Source organism: Corvus kubaryi, unplaced genomic scaffold (genome assembly GCF_017639235.1).
Source record: "Corvus kubaryi isolate FWS band 111438036 unplaced genomic scaffold, C.kubaryi_AGA036_p1.0 split3-73, whole genome shotgun sequence".
NCBI classification, from domain to species: domain Eukaryota; kingdom Metazoa; phylum Chordata; class Aves; order Passeriformes; family Corvidae; genus Corvus; species Corvus kubaryi.
This window is the reverse complement of record NW_024582091.1, coordinates 33,324,328-33,341,073: the sequence shown is the minus strand read 5'-3', so window position 1 is coordinate 33,341,073 and position 16,746 is coordinate 33,324,328. Positions and strand designations below refer to the sequence as shown.

The 16,746-nt window shown below is 46.2% G+C and overlaps 1 protein-coding gene across 1 annotated transcript in view; it reads right to left on the bottom strand.

Annotated features, from left to right (window-relative positions):
* The window catches only part of RSPO3 (R-spondin 3), a 61,522-nt gene extending 47,356 nt beyond the window's left edge, over window positions 1–14,166 (bottom strand). The window contains exons 1-2 of the mRNA XM_042017044.1: window positions 13,917–14,166; window positions 13,546–13,691 (exon numbers count right to left, since the gene is read on the bottom strand). Coding sequence (XP_041872978.1) covers window positions 13,546–13,691; window positions 13,917–13,993 — 223 coding nt within the window. The 5' untranslated portion in view covers window positions 13,994–14,166. The remainder of the gene's footprint in view (window positions 1–13,545; window positions 13,692–13,916) is intronic.
* Between the last annotated feature and the right edge of the window lie 2,580 nt (window positions 14,167–16,746).

Below are 16,746 nucleotides of genomic sequence, written 5' to 3'. Positions count from 1 at the left end.
CAGATGATTCTAATATATCCACGTATATGTACATACATTTATGCTGTGATTGAGAGGTGCGGGAAAGGGGATAACAAGTGACTTGAATTCTCTCTGTGTTCTTCTGGCAATGACCCAGGCATAAGTAACATTGGACATCACTCTCCTGCCAATATAAATCAGGAGGAACTCCGCCGGGGTATAAAGCTGCTGTGTGAGTGAGCGCTGAATCAGATCTGGAGCTTTTCTCTATCCAAAGGTGTGGACCCAGGCAATCTGTTAATGTCCAATTGACTTAAAGAGGGGAACCGCAGACTATGATGGAAACCTGGAAGCACTTCAAGCCTCTATAGGCAGAAGGTTGGAAAGTTAGAGGCCTCCTATTGAAATCAGTGGCAAAACCTCCCATTAACTTCAATAGGAAAAGAATCAGGTCCTAGAAATGTCTGGAAGCCAGAGAACTGCATGGCTCAAGAAAAAGGTAATAGGAGCTGATGACTTTCACCAATAAATCACCAATGCAAACCTGGCCATGCTTGGTTTAGACTCAAAATTGCTTTCATCTGATGTTTGTTTGAAACTTTTTCATTGTAAAACCTTCAAGAAGAACTGGCAGTTGTGAGAGCTGTCTCAACACGAGGCCGACGGCTGGATGGGGTGCGGTACCTCCTCTGACCCTGCGTCATGGGAGGGAGTCCATCTTAAAGAAAAGCAAGAAGCACTGGCCAGCCTGTAGAGACAGCAGTGCTTGCACTCTGCTGTGAACCAGAGGATTTTTATTTCAGAAATTGTCAGACTAACTCTGTAAATCCACTTAGACTGAATATATTGGGGGAGGGGGGTTATGGCTCCACAGCAAGCCAAGAGGAGGAGTAGATATTTCCATCTGTGGACATTATTCAACTCCTGTCACAAGAGAGAATAGAGATGTGCAGAGCTTTATTGAGGAATTAAATGTGTTGGAGAAAGGGCTTGGCATAGGGAAAGTTAGGACCATTAGACATTACAAAAGCTGAGAATTGCTTAGAGAGTGCAGTGAGCAAAGCTGCACATTGCAGTTCAGCTGAGGAACTCTGCTGCCCATCCTGTCTGCAGCTAAGGAGGATGATTTTGTAAGCTGTACTCAGTTGATGTCAGTTGCCCTGCTACACATCTTGACAATCCCTGATAAAGTGGTGGGGAAAATCACAACATTATGGAGGGGGGCTTTCCTCCCCTCACAGTATTTTTACAAACAGTACATTTTTTCTGCTGGTCCCTGAAGGGGAGAGCAGTAGACAAACTGGGTGAATAATTTGGTATCTGTGCTTGGTCAAACAGCCATAGACTTGTTTCCTGCCAGCTAACGCCTTCAGAATAGTTCACCACTTTACAAACTCCACACTTGACATTCTTGTATTTGATAAGACCTCAGGGCTACATTCTCTATTATTCTATGCAAATCTTCCCATCCTTCCTTACGTCTGACATAGGCTCCAAGGATTCACATCTTTCTGTATATGCAGAGATTCATGGCTTGTTTTTACAATTTGTCTTTGTAAATCAAAGAAGTTGTTCACTGCTTCTTTTCTCTCACCAAGAAACCCACTGCTATCATCAAGTCATCACACCACAGCTCAAGGGCGTTCTTTCTCTTTCCACCATTTCTCCCCAAAACCCTGGTCTCAGAACATTAAGTTGCAAAAATCTGTGGCTTGGCATCGAAACGGAAAAGTATGCCGAGGAAGAAACTTGCTTGTAGGTACAAACAGGGGAGTGAGGGTGAGGCAACACTAAAGACATGTTTCTTTGGGGTTACACTAAGGAAGAACAGAAATTGCTAAGACTATGAGAAAATAAATATTTTAAAATTTGATTTGACAAAAGGCACATTATTGTACACCCTTTATGTTTGGTACATGATCACATGTGAATTCTGGCATGTCTGTTCTGGTTCAATGCATTCACCTGCTAGTTCTTACTTCCAGTAGGCTTGGGTTGGATTCAGGTGTTGCACGATTGTGAGGAGGACATGGATCATGCCTGTATTAAATCTGGCAGGCTAATGGAGCTGATCTAGACTTATTACTTCTTCTACCACTTGCCACTTCAGAAAATGCAACATTTTGGGTCTATTCCTGTGCTCACTTATTTAGCTAGTCTGGTCTGGTGCATGTTCTCACTCTGTGAATTACGTCAGGCACTACTTCGAGAATTAGTGCTCAAGTTCAATATCTGTAGGAAGAGAGGGAAGGCAGGGAAGGAAAATACTCAGGAATACACAGTGCTGGGCAGGGTGAATAAGTACAGCATGGGGAAAGCCGTAAAAGTATCCCTCCTACAATTTTAAGTGGCAAATTGCAGCTGTTCTCTGACAAGACAGTGGAATACCTTCATGTCCTGTACCAGCAACTCACAAAGAGAATTGCAGACTGCATTTCTGCTCCTCTTGGTGATTTGCAACAAAAAACTCCCACTTATCATGATTTTTTTAGTAGCCTGTATAAACATTTAGGCTGGATTCTGTGCACATACAAATTTTACGCTGGCAGGGCTCTGTGAGATATTTGCTTCCCAACATGAGTTGTAACTAGAAGCAGAATCAGTCCCTTAGCCTTTATGACATGTTTATTCTGCCTAAACCATCTCCCATTACAAGCAATGCAGAGACTTTAATTGAAAACCTCGGGTTAGTATGGCATGTGTCTTATGATTGGGACATTTCTGTCTGCTGATAAATAGAGGAATATTGTCTTTCCTTGCACATGCAGAGACGCAGTTACAGAAATGCACCCATATGCCTGGTCAAACCCCAGGAACATTAGCAGCAGTGCTGCTGCCTTGTCACAGCGGCAAGGAAGGACTCTATTTCACTGGCACCACCAATTTTCCCTGCCCAGAGCACAACCTATGGAGCAATGCCTTCCTTCCAAGTGGCCAAGTAAATTCCCAGCCTAGTGATACAGGTCATTTGAAAAGCAAGGAAAGTTTCAGAACCAAAAAGGGAAGGGTCCATATAACTTTCTGGTACAGTTTTAAACACGCTGAGCTCATCAGAAAGAAAAGAGGGTCCCCTACCAGGCTTCTCAGGAAATTTTTTTTGTTATTTTTTAATTCAGCATTTGGTTTGACCTGCATAAAAATAATTGTTTTGCTTTCCATGACCAAACAGATTATAAGAACAGCGGGAGAAGAGATGGAGTTTTCAAACAAACCAAAGGACTCCACGTGGAGTCAACTTCTATCTGAGGTTATCAGCATGCATTTCATCTATATTTTAAGACAATTGCAAAGTGAAAATAATTTAATTCTTGCTTGTGTTGATGTGAACTTTCGTGTATGTGTGTGAATGTGTATATACAGACATAGATATTAATGTGTAGGGGAGAAGGAAGAAATCACAATGCATGAGCATGAGTTTTTCCAATTCTAGGACAACAGCTGTAGGGTCAGGAGGTTCCAACGAATTAACTATATAAGCCAGAGAAAGTTTATGTAGGAGTCAGGGAATATGAGATGGAAGATTCTACTTCTGAGTAAACTCTCTTATATGCAGTACTGCAATTTCTGTGACTGATCTCTTTTGAACAAGATGTGTCCAAGGTCTCTGCATACTTCCAGATGAAAAACACAGGCCCTTTTTCCTTTTCCCAGAAGTAACCACAGCCAGTCATGGAACCAGACTAGAAGGCTCAAACAGCAAGTTCCATAGATGAATAACTTACTTTTCAAGAAATTATGCAAGGTTTCAGAAAGGAATATGGATTGACTTTCATAATGGTTGGTGTTCTTTTAGTGGTAGTTATGGTTAGAATCCTCCTCTCTCACATAATCAAGGAAGCATGGAAATACAAGAGAAGGCTGCTCTTTTGATTAATCTATTTTATCTGGACTCAGATGTGATTTATCCTGAGGGAGAAATGAACAGCTCTGCTCACTGAGTAGCTGGAAATGATGTGATTTCAGAAAGGTTATTAGCACCCTGTCCTTATCTTGAAAGGGTACAGTTCACAGTTTCCTTTGTGGCCAGCCAGATCCTGGTAATGAGTAGTAAGATCCCCCCACGCTGGTCACTCCCCACCCAGTGCTTCTAATCTCCATAAAGCTTGGGAAGACTTGTGGTTATCAGAGTATCCAGGTACAATATGTAGATACCTTATAAATGAAAGCCTATTTGAAACCTCCTCCATGATTTTCACCTTTCATAGAGTGATTGAGACCACACAGCCACAATATATGTCACCACTTGTTAGATTATTTGCTCAGATATACTTAACTCAGAGGCAGTAATGTGACAGCTTGCTTGTTCTAAGACATATTTTAGAAAGAAGCTGGGGCTTTAGAGCAGGAGTAGTGTCTTAGTTAATCACTCAGATGAAAGAACATGGTATCCAGTCATGGAAGAGAATAAGCACTTTCAAATCATGTTGATTTTGTAGGTTTTTAGCAGAAACAAATTATGCAAATGGAGAAAAAAACCAACAATTTTATCCATAATCTGTCTAGGGGAACTTGTTTTTATGTTTACCTGTTCCTCAAAATGACTTTGGTCTATTCTTCAGAAATAATGTATGACCTTAGCAGCCATGAAGATGTCCTTTTGCTGACATTCACTCGAAATTGAATCCTACTGACAGATTTTCACACCTCTGAAACTTCCCCTCAATTAGTAGCTTAAAAAGCACATTTAAATAGTTTCATTCCTGAAGTCGGGGCCTTGGTCTTAAAAATACTTGTCTAGGACATAGCACAAGTTATAAATTCTACACGCTCATACAGAATTCTACTTTCCCTTTTAATACTCCCTCAACTCTGAAACTTGTCAATTGCCTAACTCTTCATAAAACATAAACACAAGAGACAAATGTGTGACTTCATTTTGGACTGCAAAACAGAAACTGTTGTGGGTTGGTTTTTTTGGGTTTTTTTGCAAAACACAAAATCATGTCATTTATTTGCCTTCCAGGCCTTCAGGATCTTGTCTATTAGACATCTGCGGCCAGCGTGCCCAGCACAAGGAGGTCTCATCTCAGCTGATTATTTTTAGTTCTGTGTTATACTAAAACTTTCTGGAATCTTCATCCATCCCCATGTGTTGGAGAAATATTTGCACTTAACATCTTCTGACTCCCATGTTGAATCAACAGCCTTTGCTCCCACTTTTGTATTTTGGAGGGCTAGTTCTTCACTCGGCAGTAACATCAAGTAAAATAACACCAGCAACTCATTATTCAGTGGCATAGAAAAAAGTGAAATTAATTATGAATATTCTATGAAAAGGAAATAAGTTTATGAAACACTTGCTGATTACACTGGTTTGTGTAATCTTCATGAATAAGCAATGCAATAATGCTGGGCAAGTGTGCGTGGGAGGCACACTCTGGAGAAACTGGCTGTTTTCCTCTCTCTGACCAGTTAAGCTGTTATGATAAAAAGTGTCGTTGCTAAAGAAACCTGTAATAAATCCTGTTGGGAGTATTGCATGTGCTGATAACATACATAAACTTTGTAAACATATTAAAGTGTCAGGCTTTAGTAGCTCTGGTTCATGTGGATATTCATAAAAGTTTTTCAAAAAACGCAATGGAAATCTTGTTCCACCAGCTGGTTGCTCCTACGATTCTGGTTCACGTGAGAACCTTGTCTTCCTTCCCCTTGAAACAGAGCCTTACTCTGTAGGGAAGCTGAGTTAAAATATCTCAAGCCCTACCTCTGCTGTAACTATCACCAGGGAAGCCGTGTAGGCAGGGAGTTATTTGGGAAGAAGTGGGGTGGATGAGCTGGTGCTTGGTAAAGGATTTCTGATGTTCGGAACATCCCTGCTTTGTGTCATGATGTCCTCCATTGACACCTCCATCAAAGAACAGTTGGCAGCTCTCAGCAAGATATTTCAGTTGCCTTTTAATAGGTGAGAAGAGTTGGGTGCCTACAAAAGGGACAAAACCCAGTTCCCACGCTGAACAAAGGAGTCTCAACCTAGTCTGAAAAGATGAGGTCAGAAACTATCAAATCCTGGATGTCCAGGGCATTTAGGTGCCCTGGCACTACTACACAGCACTGCAAACCAGTATGTTCTTCAACAAAAGAAAGGAGAACTCGCTCTTTTCTTTCGAAACACACCAAGAAGGGAGCGGCAGCCTTGTTGCCTCTTAATGTATCCAAAAACTTAGCTGCTAAAATATTTGGCCAGGAACTGAAAAATTAAGCTAAATTAATTCTTCCATATAGCATGACTCTAGCCTATCTGTGTTGACATGCTCTAATAAACTGAGGTTTCTTCACCTGGATTTGCATGTAATCTCGGGTCGTTGCTCCCAGCAATTTTAGTTTGCACAGGAAAGGCAAGGGCTTGAGGGCTGGGTACGGTGCAGGAACACATGTGACTGTATTCCAATGTCAGTAAGCAATAATCTGCAATATTGTGTGCTCCGTGTGGAGGAACTTTGCATTGATATACTTATTATTTGTCACAATTTATTCATTGCATTTTTTTTACACAGGGTTTCTTTAAGAGAGAATCTCAGTCTCTGCATGGAGGGACCTGAGCTCAGATAGATGTTCAATGCCAGTAAGATGAAACATCATGTTAGAAATGACAAAGTATCTGAGAAATGTCCATGTGTCAAGGGTGAGGTGGAAATTAAGCATCATTGAAGGTGAGGGACTCATATTTTAATCCTGTCCCAGACACACCTTAGGCACCTCATGTCCTGTTCTTGGAAGTGAGCCTGTGTTTGCCCTTGCACTTTACAGGAAGCCACAGGAATCACACATCGTTACTATCCCAACATCTATCAATGACCTCCTGTTTCATTTTACAGTGCCCCAAAATATTCTTTACCCTGCAGAAAATATCAAAAGTCTGAAATCCCATCTAGGACCTTGCAACTTTAAACACAAAACCTGTCAGGATGTAAAATTGAAGCTTGAAAGGATAAAGTTTATAGCAGCACTACCAGAACTTGGTGTAAACCTGTGGTTTGGGGTTTTACTTTTATTTAGAAGTATTACTATAAGCATTCCTTTATGTTGCTCCCCCTAATTATTCTGGTGTGTGGAGCCAAAATACCAGTGCAAGGCTGGGGTGCTGCTTGGAGCTGGCAGGAGCTCGGTGCCCCTGCCACAACCAAAGGCTCTCTGAGTTCAGCTCTGGTCCCCATAGATGAGTTCTTGCCTAGGAGCACTGGAGCGAGATGTGTTTTGTGGCTCCTTTGCTTCAGTGGCTGCTATGTTTGATCGCAGGAGTAAATAACACTAACATTTTAAAATGCAAGGTCGATAGCTCATAATCGAGAAATTGAAACACACAAAAAAGTTTATTAGTCAGCTGTCGTACAACTGTAGTACAATCGTTCCTTCTCAAGTAGCATTGCTCATCGCACTGCTCGGAACTAGCAACAAAAACAAGGTTAAAGTACTCATTAATAAAATCTGTTAGATTTTATTATGACAAAGCATCTAATTGTAATCATTCTGCTGTCACCAAAAACTCAGTTATTCAATTATTTAAAAAAAAGTTGTAGCTCTCATCTTTTTTTTTTTTTTTTTGACAGCCATAGCAGGTTTTGCATGAATAAATGTTCTCTGAGTACTTTTTTCTGAAGCGTTGTTTGTGGTAATAGCAGACAGACAGACTTTTGTATAAAAATGTACATGGTTTCAGCTGCCTTTTGTCATCTGATAAGATTGCTTTGTTCAGAATTATTTTGGCAAAAAAATTAGCAAAGTGATTTTGAGTAGTTCAGACTCCAAAATTAGAAGTGAGACAAAAATATTATTTTTTATTAGCTTTTATATCTCCTCCACCAAGCTTTCACAACTTTTAATTTAATTTCAAGCAAAAGGGACAATCTACTGCAGGGGAAAAATCATTCTTAATAACATTCATAGTTTTAATGGAGAAGTGTAGCTAGTAGTGACTGTCTGTAAATGATTGGCTATGAAATGACAGACAGCTTGTTAATGTTAGCGATAAAGTGCAGTGCTCAAGCCAGCACACTTGCTTTACAGACCAGAAAGTAAAATGAGCATGCTAAGCAAGAGAAACAATGAGTAAGTCTGATTTTTGAGTTCTAGCTCAGATTTTATCAGGTATAACTTCCATTGTCTCCAGTGAAAAATTTATTGCAAGAAGAAACAGCAGAATGGGGATTGGCAAAGGCTTGATACACTAAGGGCAAAGCTCAAAAGAAGAAATTAGTCTCGGTTAACTTGTTTGGCTTCAGTTGGCTCAATAGGTGGAAGTAGTAAAGTAGTTGTACTTTTCATATGATTAAGAAAGAGATTGCCTCCCAAACAGGTAATATATCACAGTTTTGAAAGGTACAAGGCATTGTTTTATCCTCTTTAGGGGCTGTACATATTTGAATCATGCAATTTTACAAGTATTTTAATGCAGCATTTCTTCCAAACTCAAAATGTATCCTGAGGTCCTACAGGAAAAAGCTCACTCCAGCTCCAGCCAAGTCCATAGTACCTTCTCCACTGAAAGCAAAGTAGGCAGGTTCAAGCTCTAAAACCATCTCACTAATAATAGTAGTATTTTATTCTGTCTGCAGAGACAAATAGGACTTTTAATGTATTTTCAGGTGTACCATCCTACATCAATGTCTTTGAGAAGTTGTGGTAATACGTGTTTTTAAAGTCTAACATGAATTTTATATAGTATAAGAAATGTCTTCAGTAGGTGATAGAAAAAGAAATTGAAATTATCACCCTTTCAGATGTCAGGTATGAAATGGGAACTGGTCAGTAAAGCCCTTTAGTCTCCTGGGATAACAACACTTATCATTCCACATATGCTGGTATGATCAGGTACAGATTTACATACACATAGAGTTATTAAAAAAAATAACAACACAAGCAGTCTATCCCTATCACGCTTCTAAATCTTTCAGGGATGGGTAATGATTTTCTGATATTTAATTTTTTAGATATCACTACAATGAGATATGTTCACAGCTTACGACAACACGATGGAACAGAAGCTTCTGCTTCTGAGGACTACAATAGGAATTTTACTGTCTATTTTTAAATGAACAGATTCTCACCCAAAAATGAGAGATATAGCTTCATTGCAAAAAAAGAGACCCTCTTGTCACCAGCTAAATATCTACACACAACAATGCTAATATGAGGACATCACAGAAAAAAATTATCAGCAGCATTCAAACACTTTGAAAGAGAACTAACAGTAATTCAGTCCTGCCCAAGGGGGGGCTGCTTGATGGCTGCTTGCTTGGCTAACTTCTGCTTTAAACTGTTGCACTGAGATACAAAATTATTTATATTTTTAGAAATTGGTAACAACATCTATATTACATACCAACTCTGTAGTACTGCCATCTGTGACATGCCAACCCTAAACATACATATATATATATATATATATATATAGGTGGTGAACTGTTAAAAGTATTGCTTCTAAAATGAAGCGTTATTTTAACTAATAATGTAATTCTTCTTTTCTTGCTGACATTCTACCTCAATGTGAATTACACCCTGCACAAACAAGAGTATAAAAAGACTGAAGATATAATTTCACCAGTTGGTGTTTTGTCAGTATTTTCCTGATTTGTTTTAATTTATATAGCTATGTTTACAAATGGGCTGTTACACACCTCCCTAATTTTGAGTTTGTAAGTAGCTGAATGCAAACCAGAGATGCAGAGTGTTTGCAGACTGGAGCCCTCCACTACTAATTGTGACCAGAAGCACATTCTGGAAGATCTGTAGTCCCACATCAGCAAGAGGACTGGACAGAAGAGCAATGGAAGGGAGACAGGAAGGAAGAAAGGAAGGAGGGAAGGAAGGAAGGAGGGAAGGAAAGGAAGGAAGGGAAGGGAAGGGAAGGGAAGGGAAGGGAAGGGAAGGGAAGGGAAGGGAAGGGAAGGGAAGGGAAGGGAAGGGAAGGGAAGGGAAGGAAGGAAGGAAGGAAGGAAGGAAGGCCGGGTAGCCTGAACAGGCTGTTATAGTGAAAGTAGGGAAAGGCAGGAGAAAATTTGAAAATTTTATGGGCTACCAATAATCATGGGAGCTCTACATCCAAACTGCACTTCCACAAAGTCATACAGGTTATTTTTGTCACAAATGTAGGAGTGAAGTAGAGATACGGAATTTTCTATCACCTTGCTTATTCTAGATTTCCAAATTTAGTCCATGGCTCGCTGCTAGTCCACAGGGTCATGGCAAATGGTCTGCCAGGCATCTACAGACCCACAGCAAATAATATTTCATTTCTGTCCATTAGAAGGTCAGTAAGAGATGTACATAACTGTCAGTACTAAGTTTTGGGAGTTGGTAGTGGCCTGCAGAGCCAAAATATTTTGGAACTATTGACTTAATCCTCCTTTTTTCTAAGCAAACTGCAGTCACTGGCCAATACATAGAAATTCTTACTTATTGGTATGCTAGTCTATATTCAGCTGCATATTACTCTGTCTTGTAAGACTCAAACAAGCAACTTCGTTAATCTTAATTGTTCTTATCAGAATAAAACCCCAAATTTCTCTGCTAACTGTATGTTTGCTTTCAAACTTTTACTGATTGTGTTCCGTGTCTAATTCTGGACCCGAACATCAGTCTGCACTTTGTTGTTGACTTCAGAGGAGTTTTATCTCTCCACAGCCAACTATATCTTTACTACTGATCATGGGACAGAAATTTAGGATTCTCCAACTAAAAACTTCAGTAGGAGTTTGGAGAGCAAAAGGATTGCAAACTAAATGTTCCTCACAGAAAGGATTACTTTGGCAATAGGTACAAAATAAGTAATGCTTCAGGACCAGATCCTTCTGATGGGGTAATTTAACAAACAAACTTCAATTTATACCAGCTGAGGGTCTGGCATGGCATATTCTGAATTAGTCAGTTCAGATTATGTAGTCTTTTTATGTTTAAATATGTAAGTCTACAATATAATACATGGAATGGAGGACTCTGATAGTAAACAAAATGAAGTAACATGGACTCACTGACTTCTTGATGGGAAGTTATTTGTACTATATTTAAAAATAAGCAGGTTAAAGAGAAATTTAAAAACACTTCCCTAGAAATGTGCCTATGATTTATGATTAAAGGAGACTATCTGAGCAAAAGAAACAGAAATCCAGGGAAAGTCTTGGACATAGTAGATGAATTTGACAGGTGTCTTCTTTATCTGCACACTGTAATTTATTTCAAGATGCACTCTTTACTAACAGCGATTCATAGGTTTTTAAAGCCAAAGTGATTAGTGCAAGTGACCGTAACCACTTTTATAATAACTTTCATAAACACTCACTCTCTAATTTTTTGCTTCAAGCCAAGTAACCACTGTTTATGCCAAATCATGTTTTACAACCAGCTGGATTTGAAGACCTCGGCCAGTAGACGATGTATAGCACGTCCAGGTGAGGTGTTCTGAAAGGCTTTTTGACTTCACTGCCAAAATAACAAGCCAGATTTCCATTCTGACTCTCCAGCTGTGATTTTCCACACACTTGTTCTGCTGTGAATTTATCTTAACTCTTGCATTTTAACCATAAAACTTTGAGCAAGTGCTCGATACCTTCTCCACGGTGTACCAACCAGCTAAATATTCGCGGCCAACACTTCCGCCTCTATTTCCCGAAAGTTACCCTGCTCTGCCGGTTGTCTGAGGACGATCGAGGTGGGACGGCCTTCGCCTGGAGAGTACACCGCGTCTGTCCCGACGCTTGCAGCGCTGAGCGGCCGGGGGCAGGAGGCAGACCTGCCTTGTCCCGCCCAAAGTGGGGCAGCTCCCGGGCCGGGCCGGGCCGGGCCGGGCCGAGCCGTGCGACGCGAGCTGAGCACCTGCAGCCGCGGGCTGCCCGCCGCGGCACGGGACAGCAGAGGTCGCCGCCGGCCCGGCGCTGGCCCGGCGCTGGCCCGGCGCGCCGCGCACCAGGTGCCGGAGCAAGTCCGGGCGGAGGGGGCCCCGCTCCGCGACCCTCGCCCCGCGGGCGTTCCTGCCCCCCGAGCCCTGCCGTGCCCCCAGCCCGGGGCTGAACCTCTGCCGCGCCCGCCGGGGTACCGCTAGGGCTGGGGGTGGGGGGCAGCCGCAGCTTGCGGGCCCGCGGTCGCCAGGGGTTAAAGGAGCGGGTGGGAAGTGATGGAGGCTGCGGAGCCCTCCCTTGCCAAGGATAATAAATCGGATGCCCTGACATGTTTTACTTAGCCCTTAGTGCTCCCTCGCTGCGAGGCCGTGGGGATCGGAGGGCTGGAGCCCCGGTCTCTCTCGTCCTCAGCTCCGCTTTAGGGGCACTTTAGGTGAATCAAACCTTGTTTGCAGGAGGCAAACCATACAAAGGAGGCTTTCAAGGGCCAGCAGTGCCAAGCAGGGCAAGGGAGCGAAGGCTGAGCAGGAGAAAATTAAAATAATACTACCTCCCCTCCCTGAGGAAGTAACTCAGTTACTTCTTGCTGATTAAACGCAGACTGCTGTGTTTTATGACATTTCCTCGGTGTCTGCAGCTGTCAGGGAGAGCGGACAGGCACGAGCAGCCCCTCCGCGGTAGGTGCGCAGAAAATTCCTCCTCCCCAGAAACAGCGGCGGGTCCGATGCAGGCGGGGTGGCGAGGCCGGGTCGGGGGCGCGTCCCGGCGGCCCCTGCTGCCTCATCCCGCCTCATCCACGGCTCCCTGCGGCAGGGTCACGGCAGAGCTCCGACCGGCGGCACTGCCGGGGGTGTCACCGCGGATTCGAGCCCACGCCGCACCCTGACGCCGGAGCGGGAGCCCACCTGCCCGTGGCAGCGCCCCACGACCTGGACAGCGACTTTCCAAGGGGGCGACTCGCTGCTGCTTCCCTGTTCTTTCCTTCCCGATGACGGGGGGCTCTCTCTTCCTCTGGGCGACAGCTCCCAGGGAGCTTCTGCCAGCACCCTGGGTACTGCCCCTCGCACCCAGGCCCCCGCCTGCCTCCTGCCTCTGCCCCGAATCCAGGCGGAGATGGACAGGGGCCGGTTAAATCAGAAGGGAAGAACTCGCATCATCCCATGGGATTAAAATTTTAAAAATTTAAAAATTCAGGAGCCACAGTCCCAGGACAGTGGTGATGGGTGACTAGTGGCGAGCGGAGGCTAAAAGCCAACGGGCCGGACAGAGCCGCGACACCCCAGCCTCTCTCCGCATCGCCGGGCGCCAGGCTTAACCTAGAGCGATAATCTGTACTGCCCGTTCTTGGGAAGGGGGCTCCTTGACCGGGATGAAGAAAAGCATTTAGGGCATACCCGCAAAAAGTTACCTGTCGTGTCTTCTCCCTTTCCCTTCAGAAAGAGGAAAGACCTAAGAAAGGACGTTCCCTTTTACCAGACATTAAAATGTAAAGCACCAGACGCAGGTCTTCTCAGAGCCCGCGCTGCTCATCCCGGTGAGGTGAGAAAGAAGAGCAGAGATAGGTCAAAAATCGCCTTCATCCCTCCAACTGAATGAAACTGCCTGCAAATCTGCTCAGCCGCGCCGCTGACGCGGGATTTAGTTCCCAGCGCACTCGCCTGGGCACCGGGGACACGGAACCCCCCGGACAGGTGAACAGCACAACGAGAGGAAGCAGAAGTTATCAAAGTATAGATCTCTTCGCACTTACTTCTTCCCTGTCGCCGTACCCTGGAGGCGTGCTGGCTGCCAATGTATTCCATAAAGTTCAAAGTGATGAAAAACCAAGAAATCAGTCGCAATTGCATAGTAACCCTTTGAGAGTTCGACTTCTCCTTTTCGTCCTTTTTTTCTTTCCTTAAAAAAAGAAATAATAAACCGGGGTGGTAGGCGGCAAGGGATGAACACAGCAGCAGAAATACCTGCACTGAGATCCAAAGCTGGGCTTGGCCGGCTTGATGGCTTTTGCCTTTTTTTTCCTTTTTTTTTTTTCTTCCTTTTTTTTTTTTTTTTTTTTCCTTTCCCCCCCTTCGCTTTTCCTATTGCACTTTCCAGCAGTCTGCCCCGCTACCTGCCGCAAACCTCAGAGGGGAGTCAGCAGCGGAGAGGAGCCGAGCAGCCGCCGCCGGGGTCCATGCCGGGCCGGTGGCCGGCAGCATGTTGTGAGGGTGCCGGGGTGCGTGCGGCTGTGCGCGCCCGTGTGTGCGCCGGGCGGGCGAGGTGCCGACAGGACGGATGGATGGATGGCGGTGGGAGAGGAGTGTGCGAGGGCGGGAGCGGCGGGGGGGCAGAGGGAGGACCCAGCCCCGCCGCCGCCGCTCCGGAGCAGCCGCGCTCTGCGCCGCGGGCACCGCCAGCCGCCGGGCGCAGGTGGGCCGGGCCCCCCCGGCTCTCCCGCCCGCCGACCAGGAGCCCCCGGGCTTCATGCGGGAGCTGCTCCTGAGCGGTGCCCCGGGGGAGAGGCCCCGGGGCGGGGAGGGCCGGGAGGAGGCGCGCCCCAGCGCCCCGGCACGGCGGGGGGAGGCTCCCCGCGCCCGGCCGAGCCCCCTCGGGGCATCGACGCCCGAGCATCCTCCGGCAGCGGGGCCCGAGGGCGGCGGGGCTCTGCAGCCTCGCTGGCAGCTCCCCACCCCCGCCCCCGAAGGTCTCCGCTCGCCTCCCCTCCGCCGCCGGCCTTCCCGGGGTCTCCGCGGAGCTGCCGCTGCCCCCGGCACCCCGGCCCCTCCGTGGGGAGGGACGCCCCCACTCGCCGGGGGGACGGGGCGGGGTGCTCAGCCCCTTCCCTGCGGAGGGGAACGCAGCGCGGGACTCTCTCTTCTCCGAATTTGCCCCTTACATCCTGGCTCGCAGTGGACATGGGGAGATGCGAGTGGGGCTGTGAGGGGTCTCCAGCCTCTCGGGATTTTCTCCCCTGTGACCTTTCCCCACTGGACAGGGGTTTTCCGGGATGGCTTCTCCGGCGGGACGGGACAGAGCAAACCCTCGTGTCCTGCCGGGGCCGGAGACCGTACCCACAGCCGGCTGGCGGCAGGCGAGACACGGGGCTGGCCCCGGGCTGGGGTCGAGCGGAGCCGTGAGCCCGGGGGTGAGCACAGCAGCCTCTCGCCCGTGCCGCCGGGACCCTCAGCAGAGCGCCGGCAGCAAGGGCACAGCTCTGCTGCACCTCGGCAAAGCGAGGCCGCCTGTTTGACAGAAGGGTATCCCGTTTCTTTTCTTCGGCAAGGGTTTCCTTTTGGGGTGAAGGGGAAGGCTACAAAGGGAGTGGTGAGGTTGATTCGAGGTAAAACTGGGGAATTCACTGAGCCCTTTCTTGCTTGCCTTCTTATCTCAGTGCCTATCGCTGGGATGAGAGAGCGAACCGTGTAAACCGGCGCTGATCGCATCAAGAACCTCAATGGTGTGAGGCGAGGCCACTCTTATTTGTAACTGTTTTCCCCACTCTCTCCCCCCGCTGTCCCTCTCAGAGCTGTTAAATATCGGTACCATAAAATGTGGGGGATTTAAAGGTCTGTGGGAGGCTCCTTTTGAAAAGGACTCTGGGGAAAGTCTTTCTAATCCAGGATACTTGAGCCGGACGGGGTGGGATTGCCAGAGAGGCATAAAATAAAAATCATTCAGCAGACAAAACTAGGGGCTACCCTGACATGTAGAAAGTGCATTTGTCTCGATGTTTTATTTTGTTGGAGATTGAAACTTCTTGTGTGCTAGTGTGTGTGTATAAATATCTGAGCAAGCCAGGCGAGTGGCATAAATAAACAAGGCTGTGGAGAAAGGATGGGACATGTATGTGAGCCAACCTGCAGCTAGCCAGCAAACTCACTTGAGCAGCATAAGCACCAGTGGGCAGAGAAAGCATGTCAAAAAATAAACGCTTCGCGAGAAACATAAGGAAAACATTAAACAAATGGGGAGTGCACTCCCTCTCCTTGCCCTGACAAAGCACAACCGAGAATCTCTGCTCACTGTCTCTCCAGCCTCTTCGCTTCCCTGTGTCCCTGCTACAGCAGAGGCGCGTGGGGCAGATGTGTTGGGAGACAGTCCTGGAGCCTGCACGGGTCACCCAAGAGCCTCAGCAAAACCGACTTGTGGACTGTGCGCCAACCGAGGGCCAAGCAGTAGGGCAGGGTATGCATGAGTGACCAGCAGCGGGGGGGAGAGGTGGTTTATTTGCTGTGGAAGAGGGGCAGAGACATAGACTGAGGAGAAAACAAAAGCTGTGCCTTGACTCAAGACGGGATCCAAAAAGCAGCAGGGTGAGAGGATGCCAGGAGCCTGGTTGCCCCCACAAACCAGCCCCATTAGGGGGGAAGGAAACCACCCAACAACAATAACAAACTGAACCCATAAACAGTTACTGCCATTCTGCGATAAAAGGGGAAGATTTATGTTGTTGAAATGTGTGGAAGGAGCTTGTTCCAGAGCAAAACTCTGGCGTGCAATTCTCTGTTTATGTCGCTCATCCCGATGGATGAGATATCAGTGGCAAAGTTCAGGCTGACATCAGCCCTGGGGAGGCAGAGCCAGTGACCGAGCTGGGCTGCGCAGGGCTGCACAACTGTGCCTGGGCCTGCGGTCGGTGGACAATCGGTTTTGGAGGGATCCAGTGTGCAAAAAGCCTCCCCTCACCAGGCCGGGAGGCGTGAGGAGCCAGCAGCAGCACACACTGTGGAGGGAGTTGGACGTAGTGTTTCGCTGCAAGTGAAACAGATGAATCGGAAACAGTTCCCAGGGTGGTTTTATGCCCCTCTCTGTTTTGGGGTTTATTAAAGAGGGTGGGGAGGGAAAGAATGGCTGATGGTATGTGTGTTGCCAGAAAGTCAAATAGGTCTGTTTTACTGAGCTGCAATGAAGCCAGCAACAGGAGTCTGTAAAATCAGCTAGGTATTGTTTTGGGGGGGGGGGGGGGGGGGGG